The sequence below is a fragment of the Canis lupus genome, chromosome 2 (genome assembly GCF_011100685.1).
Source record: "Canis lupus familiaris isolate Mischka breed German Shepherd chromosome 2, alternate assembly UU_Cfam_GSD_1.0, whole genome shotgun sequence".
NCBI classification, from domain to species: Eukaryota; Metazoa; Chordata; class Mammalia; order Carnivora; family Canidae; genus Canis; species Canis lupus.
This window is the reverse complement of record NC_049223.1, coordinates 83,132,790-83,140,803: the sequence shown is the minus strand read 5'-3', so window position 1 is coordinate 83,140,803 and position 8,014 is coordinate 83,132,790. Positions and strand designations below refer to the sequence as shown.

Below are 8,014 nucleotides of genomic sequence, written 5' to 3'. Positions count from 1 at the left end.
TGAGTGGGTGGATGGATGGATGGGTGGGTGGGTGGATGGACGGACGGTCACAGACATACAGCATACATGTCTCCGTGTGTTCTGTTTCTCTGGAGAGCCCTAACACACCGGACTATCCATTCTTGAGTAGCTTTCACCCGTGACCCTTTCGCAGGATCTCACTCACCTCTTTCGCGGGGCTTCTCTCTACCTGCCATTACAGTTCTACCTACTTGTTTGTTTTGTGTTCCCCGCTAAGAACAGAGGCCAAGCGAGCAGGGGCCCTGTCTTCTTACTCAACCCACACCCACACCCACGCTGTCCGGACCAGGGCCTGGCCCCTCGCAAGTGCTCAGTTGGGATTTGCGGAGGCAGAGATGGAAGGAAGCAATGGAAGGACACGTGAGGAATATATTGTAAGAAACAAAGGATCCATCCACCCAACTATCCACCCACCCCGAAACACCCAGGGGCTTCTCTCGGGCCCCGTCTATGTCTCAGTCCCCAGCAGGGTCTGATGCTGCTGACACCGTCACCTTGTATCAGCCTGCTGGGCGTGTGACACGGCTGCATATTCTCTCTGCCCCAAAGCGCCATCCTGCACATCCAGGAAAACACCGCCTGTCACAACCTGTGCTGCAAACAAATGTCACACATGCCCTAAGGCTGCGGATGGAGGTTTCTCAGGGGCCGAGTCTCAGGTTTAGGGTTTTTTTCCCTTTTTTTCTTTTAACATTTTGTTGATCCAGTGCAACCTGATTTTTGGAATCCTGGCCTCGGGGACAGTTTACTGCAGATTCTGGGGATGACAAGTCCGGGCCGGTGTCAGCACAGAGACGGGTCAGGCGTTAGTTGGTCAAGTAGAGATGCGAGCTGGGGGACCAGGGGGGCTGGGGAAGGAAGAAAACTGGTTGCATCGCAGGGGGAGGAGTGACGGGGCACAGAGGCCATCGTGACTACACATCGACCCCCGTCCTTCCTCTGCTGAGCTGCTGAGGCTGAGGGTGTGAGTTCCGCCGGCAAAAGCCTTCCTCACCTGCTCACCAAAGCACAGCGACAGACACCCTTTGGCCGGGCCTTGGCTCTTCCCTCGGTGCACGGCAGCCACACGCACCTCCCCGCTGGAGCCCGTTACGGCAGGACAGGTCCCGCTCCGGGGACAGGGCCCCGGACTGGAGTCCCCGTCTGAGCTGCTGCATCCTGGGGTGGCGGGGGGCGGGGGGGAGGAGGAAGAGGAGGCCGCTGCTTGGTCTCCCAGTCCAGTCCAGAGGACTATGCACAAACCAGTTCGGCGGTGGGACCTACAAGGGTCCGCACCCCATGGCTTCAGCGTGACGGGGACGCCTGGCTGGGCCGTCCCCTCCCTGCTTCTCGCACCTCCAGTGGGGAGACAGGTCCCCCCAGAATCCCTCCTGGGTTCCTCTACCCTGTAGGTTCTAGACTCTGTGGGTGCCCAGGTGCGCAGCCAGGGTCAGGTGCTGCTCTGGACGGGGCAGGTCGGCTCCTTCCCGCCTCTCCGCACCCCTCTCTTCGGGAGGCTCGGGCAAGCCGGGGAGGGGGAGCAGCTCAGTCGTCCTCGTCCTCGTCCTCGTCCTCGGTGTCCTTGTTGGGGGCACACCTCTGGAAGCACTGCACCACGGTGGCCAGGAAGAAGCTGGAGATGATGGCGGCGATGGACACGGCCACGCCCGAGAAGATGATGATGAACAGGTCCGTGAGAGACAGGCTGAACCTGCACTCGCTGAAGCTGGCCTCGGACAGCTCGTGCAGGAATATCCTCCTGTTCCCCAGGGGCAGGGAGCACTGGATTTGCTCACGGCCTGTGGAAAAGGCAGGTGGTGAGAGAGGTCGGAGAATGGCCCGGAGGTGGGCAGGCGAGTGCTTGCCAAGTGGGGAGCAGGGGGTCCCCCAGAGCGAGCGGGAGGCTGGGCCGGGGGTGGTGATAATGGCCTGGAAGCTTTTTAAAAAGCCCCTGAGTAATCCCCCCTGGGAAAATCAGAATGCCTCGGTCCCCCTCGCCCTGCTCTAAGGTGTGGGACTCCGGGTCTCCAGCCTCTCAGGGGGTGACGCCAGAGGAGACTCGGGGCCTCTGCAGACCTGGGTACCAGGCCTCGGGGCCGAGGAGGGGCCGATGCAGGGGGCCGGGGCAGTGCCAGGGGCGCGGTGGGCTCCAGACTGCGGGCTGCTTCCCGAGCTGGATGTCTTCCTCCTTGTGGTCCTCAGGGCGAAGGGAACAGAGGGTTAGCATAGCGCTGGAGCAACTCCGCTACTCTAGGAAGGCTTTCCCTCGACGGGAGCGGGCAAAATAGGCTGTATCTGAAGGTGGCCTCCAAACAGCAGGCACCGAAGCTTCTGCGAAGCTTCCATGTGTTTCAGAATCACCTGGAGAGTTTTCAAGGGCAGGTTCCCCGGGGAGTTGGAGAGCTTCTGGGACACCCACTCTGACAATGCCCGGAGGAACCCTGGCAATCTCTGTTTTATTTCTTTATTTTATTTAAAAAATAATTATTTATTCATGAGAGACACAGAGAGAGGCAGAGACACAGGCAGAGGGAGAAGCAGGCTCCATGCAGGGAGCCCGACGTGGGACTCGATCCAGGGACCCCGGGTTCACACCCTGAGCTGAAGCGAGATGCTCAACCACTGAGCCCCCCAGGTGTGTCCCTAACCCCTGTTTTATACATGGAGGTTTCCTCTAAGACTTCAGTTGGAGAGTGTTTGGCTGATTTAAAAAGGAAGTTTTACCCCCTCTAGTCCAGAAAAATCTGACATGAGTACGTGTGAGAAACTGCTTTAAGGCAACAGTGACAATAAATGCTAACTTGGACCGGCCAGGGGCCAGACGCTGCTCTAAGCACTTCACATACAGCAATGCCTTTCATCCTCCTCCTGTCATCAAGTGAGGTAGGGGGACAGCTAGGAGAACTGCAGGTGGGTCACACCTTCCAGAGACCTGGTGAGCCTGAAGGAAAACTTGCCTGAGGCATGAAGATCTGAGCACCATGAGGATGGCTTTCCAGACACTCGTTTATTCATTCAACACACATTTACTGAGCACTTTATCCTGTGCCAAGGGATTGGTGATTAAAAAAAAAAAAAGGTCCCTATTCCCAGAGAGTCTAAATTCTGGAAGATAGACACACATTCATGCCCTCAGCCTGTGTTTATTAAGTATCTACTATACGCTAGGCCCTGGGGGTACAGCAGTAAAACAACAAAATTCTTGCCTTAATGCAGCTTAGGGGTAGACAATTAAGGAGTAGATCAGGAAATGCACACACGTAGGGGCCCCTGGGTGGCTCGGTCGGTTGAGTGTCTGTTGATTTCAGCTCGGGTCGTGATCTTAGGGTCATGAGGTTGAGCCCCACGTTGGCTCCCTGCTCCCTGCTCAGTGGGGAATCTGTTTCTCTCCCTCGCTCTCTACCACTACTGGCGACAGCATGCTCACTCGCTCTCTCATTCTCTCAAATAAATAAATCTTTTTTTTTATTTTTTAAAAAGATTTTATTAAAAAAAAAAAAAGATTTTATTTATTTATTCATGAGAGACACAGAGAGAGGCAGAGACACAGGCAGAAGGAGAAGCAGGCCCCATGCAGGAGCCCGACGTGGGACTCGATCCCAGGACTCCAGGATCATGCCCTGGACCAAAGGCAGGTGCTAAACTGCTGAGCCACCCAGGGATCCCCATAAATAAATCTTTTTGCATGTGCATGCGTGTGTGAAAAAAGAAATAAATGTGAAGATGACACACTAGGGTAAAATGGTGTCTGGGGAAGAGGACCGTCCTCAGATGGGGTGTTCAGGAGCTACTGTTTCAGCAAAGACCTAAAGAACCAGATGGAACCAGTCATGGAATAAGACCATAGGCAGAAGAGATAGGTAGCTGGCGAGGAGCTCAGTGTTCGGGGAGCACCGTGTAGCCAGGGGCACCAGCGTGGGCATAGGGGCGTTCAGTATGAGCTGAGGAGGGAGACGTGGATGTGGGTGGAGATGAAGCCCCCGACTCGCCAGGGTCTGCAAACGAACATCACGAACAGAGGCCCCGCCTCCACCACCAGCCCGGTTATGGGCTGAATTATGTGCCCACCCCCACATTCACAGGTTGTTGACCTAACCCCCAATGTGACTGTTAATTAGAGATAATACTAGGGGGATAATTAAGGTTAAATGAGGTCAGAAAGGTGGGGCTGTAATCTCAAAGGAGTGGTGTCCTCATAAGAAGAGGGAGAAATAACCCAGAGCTCTCTCTCTCTCCCTCCCTCTGCGTGTGCACAGAGGTAATAAGGCCATGGGACGACTCTGGGAGCAGGTGGCCGTCCACAAGCCAGGAAGAGAGACCTCACCAGAAACCGATCCTGCTGGCACCTCAATCTGGGACGTCGGCCTCTAGAACTGTGAGAAAACCGATGTCTTTTATCTAGAACCCCCCTCCCCCCGTCCACCCCCCACCGCCTGTGATGTTCTGTTACAGCAGCCCTAGGAAACTGATACAAACCCTCGCTGGACGTGAACGAAACATAGACCGGTGTGAGGGGTCAGCCAGCAAAGACTGTTTGTTACCAAGGATAATCCCCACGCGCTGCCTGATACACAGTCAAGTTACGGTCACGAACTGTTTACAATAAAGCAGTCGAAACTACACTCACATTTTTGCACTTACCATGTGCAGACAAACGTGCTGACTCTTAATTCTCTCCGCAACTTTATGGGGCGGGTGGTGTTATTATGCCCACCTTATGGATGAGAACGCGAAGCCTTGAGAGTTCACAATGCTCGTTCAGTGACTCAGTTTCCCCAGAAGCGAGGACACCATTTTGACATTAAGCTCAACTGCCTGCAGTCTCTGCGTACCGCTGGCTTCCTTTCAGCTTTCAGGAAAATCAGCTGTTGCTCTCTTTTTCTGCGCTTCCAGGTTTCAAGAAGCTGGCCCTCAACCCACCTCCAGAATTATCTGAAAGTCCGAATGACTTCTTCGCACCTCCCTAACGAGCTGGCTCCTGTCCTGCAAAGAGCAGCCCCCCCGCTCATCGCTCAGCAAACCCGCAACCACCCTTCGGGTCTTTGTTCGTGTATCTCTCCTTCTCCAGCTCGGAAGCAGAGGCCTCCTCCCTCCTTCGGTCCTGGCCCGTCTTTTACGTGGCCTACAGCCAACCCGCTGATGCTCCCGTCCCCATGGGAACCGCTGCCTGGCAACCAGACTCACGCCCCTCGGCTCCCCGATTCCGCGCCCACCTTACGCACCCAAGGAGTGAGCTGGACGAGACAGCTCGGCATGTTTCTCCAGCTTAGGTTTGAACTGGTTTTTGACTTTTTCTTGAAGAAGCCAAACTTTCATTTACTACTTAGAAGCATTTTAAATGCATTTGAACCGAGGAGGAGACGGTTGTCTCCTATATCCCTTGAAGGCGTTTATCGGGGTTCCCTTGGAGTCACCGTTTTCTTCAATGGAAAGTGGACCGATCAAGTGACCTGCCTCCTCTAACCTCCCCCCCCCCCCAGCCCCGAAGGTGTGGACATAAGCAGGTGGACGCCTACGAAGCACGGGAGGTCTCTAATTCCAAGATAACATTTGCGATCTTCAAACCCGTACCAGGTCACTATGGCCTTTAGAAGAACTTTCCAGCAGTTCTTGCCTTCGAGAAACAGCACTGACTGGAAAACAACCACGACGGAACAACAGAGGCCACGGAGCCTGCCACTTAAACCCAACGTGTGCTTGCCAAGACTCCTTGAGTCGATGCCAGCTTCCACGAGCGTCTCTGCGCCTCGGGGTTACGCTTGGCATTTTTACAAAGCGACGCTTTTCGGAACCGTCCTCTCACATTTCTCTGTGGCTGGAAGACACAGGTTTGTTTGCAAAACGTCCCGCACACGCCCCGGGGGGTGGGAGACTCTGGAGCTGTGCCTGATGCAGCTCGCAGGTAGGATACGCTGTCGCTGTCCTGACTGTCCTAACGGTCCTCGCGGCTCACAAAGGCGGGGCCGGGAGCGAGGTCCACGGAGCCACAGCCGCGCACACGAGGCCCACGGGGGCCACCGGGCGTCCGCTGGCTGCACGACTCAGGAGTCGGGCACTTTGGGGCCCCCTCCTCCCCTGCGGGGTCTTACTCTAGCCCAGACTCCTCCCCCTCGGCCTGTAGGCGTCTCGGGTGGGAAGCGTCGCGGGAGGCGAGCCCGCGTGGTGCGGGGGTTTGTCGGCTGCTCGATGCCAGAGCCGTGCCCCCCAGCATGGCCATCGCAAATGCGCCCCAGCAGTGCCACAGGGCCGCTCGGAGGGGGCCTCGGGTCCTCCTGGTCGAGAACCTTTGTGGGGGGTGAGCCCGGCTAAGTGAGCTCCCTCCGACAGCAGGGCTACGTCGGGTCCCCTGAGCTGCGTTACCGAGTGGGCTGCTTTGCTCCGGGCGCTAGGCGAGGTTTCACGCTGCAGGCCTTGAAGGGTGCAAGGAGGGAGAAGACGGAGGACACAGGATGCAAGGAAGAAGAGGAAGACCCAGTCCTGGCCTCAGGACCCAAGTCCAACAGGAAGGGCAGCTGGGCAGGGCCAGGGGAGAGGTGGGGCAGGGGAGGGCACATGCGGGGACGGGGGCCCTGGGATGTCCCTACTGGATCTGGAATGTTCTCTCTCCCTTCTGGACCCCCATGCCTTCCGCTGTCTGAGTGTAGAACAGCAAACCAAAGCCAATGCCGATGCAGCACTTGGGGTGCGCTGGGCACTGCTCTCAGGGCTTCAAGCACCTTAGCTTATTTGATCCTCACGCCAACCCAGCGAGGGGCCCCATGACTATCCCCCTTTTACAGATGGTCAATCCGAGGCACAGAGCATCAGGTGACTTGCCCAAGGCCCCGCAGCCAGGGAACAACGGAGCTGGGACTGACCCCAGGCCACATGCTGATGGCCACCCTGTCCCACACACTCCCCCGGGGCTGCCCAGACCCGCCCAGCCCCTCAGAACAAGCTCCTTTCAGGCAGACTGGCTTTTAAAGAGATGCCCTAGAACACTCCAGCAACCCTCCTGCCCCCAGACCCTGACCTAGGAGGGACCAGAGAGGCCGCCGTTGTCAGGAGCAGGGCTCCGAATGTGGACGCGGAGGGACACCCCCCGGTGAGCCTTGGAGCAGCGCCCCAGCTGGCCTGCTGACGGCGGCGTGAGCACGAAATAAGGCACATCTGGAAAGGTCTCGCCATGGCGCCTGGCCACCATTCGTGCTTGGAAAAACAGCGTTCGTTTTATCCAGTCTCTCAAGGTTTCAAATTGTGCCCACACCTGACTCGAGACACCTGAGGAGGGTGGGTCCACCTGAGTCCGGGCTCTCGAGAGGCTGGTAAGGCCGGCGACCCCGAGAGCTGATGGTGGAGTTCCCGTCTGAATACTGGCAGGCTCAGCACCCAGGAGGAGCCAGCGTTTCAGCCCAAGTCAGAAGGCGAGAAGGAAGTGATGTCCCAGCTCCAGGTCGTCAGGCAGGAGGCATCCTCCTCCCCACCTCAACCTACTCACAGGAGGATCCGTTTTGTTTTGTTCTAATCAACTGATTGGGTGAGGCCCACCAGCCCGGGGGACGGCACTCTGCTTCACCCAGTCTGCTGATTGGAAGTTCATGTCACCCAAAGGCGCCCTCGTAGGCACCCCTGGAATAACATCTGCCAGAACATCCAGAAGCCACCACCACAGCGCTCTTCGTGTTTTTCTGCGGTAGCAAGAGGGGTGTTTTTTTCATTATATTGATCGGAGGCGAAAAGTCAAATGAAACTGTCTCCTTTCCTCCACCTGCCTGGAGCACCTGACGGGAGGCGGGAGGAGCTCGGAGCGAAAGCAAGGATTTAGCGGCGTGGAAAATGGCCCATCTGCGCAGCGAGAGTCATTCTCTGACCACGGAGGGAGTGTGGCTTCTCCTCCATCTACCCTCCAATCTCCTCCTCTGCTCCTTCTCCTTCTTCCTCTCTATATTTTTCCAATTTTATTTATTTGAGAGAGAGAGAGTGTGTTGAGGGAGGGGCAGAGGGAGACGGAGAGAGAGAGTCCTTAAGCAGATTC

At 56.6% G+C, this 8,014-nt stretch overlaps 1 protein-coding gene across 2 annotated transcripts in view; it reads right to left on the bottom strand.

Moving 5' to 3' along the window:
* Window positions 1-370: 370 nt before the first annotated feature.
* LRRC38 (leucine rich repeat containing 38) overlaps window positions 371-8,014 on the bottom strand; it is a 31,106-nt gene continuing 23,462 nt past the window's right edge. Inside the window, exons 1-2 of one of the 2 annotated variants that reach the window (XR_005356177.1) lie at window positions 4,642-5,314; window positions 1,669-1,799 (exon numbers count right to left, since the gene is read on the bottom strand). Coding sequence is in view for 1 of the 2 variants with exons in the window: in XM_038531954.1 (XP_038387882.1) it covers window positions 1,546-1,799 (254 nt within the window). In the remaining variant the exon portion in view is untranslated. Of the gene's footprint in view, window positions 1,800-4,641; window positions 5,315-8,014 lie in introns of those variants that run through there. The other variant, XM_038531954.1, reaches the window with a different exon arrangement.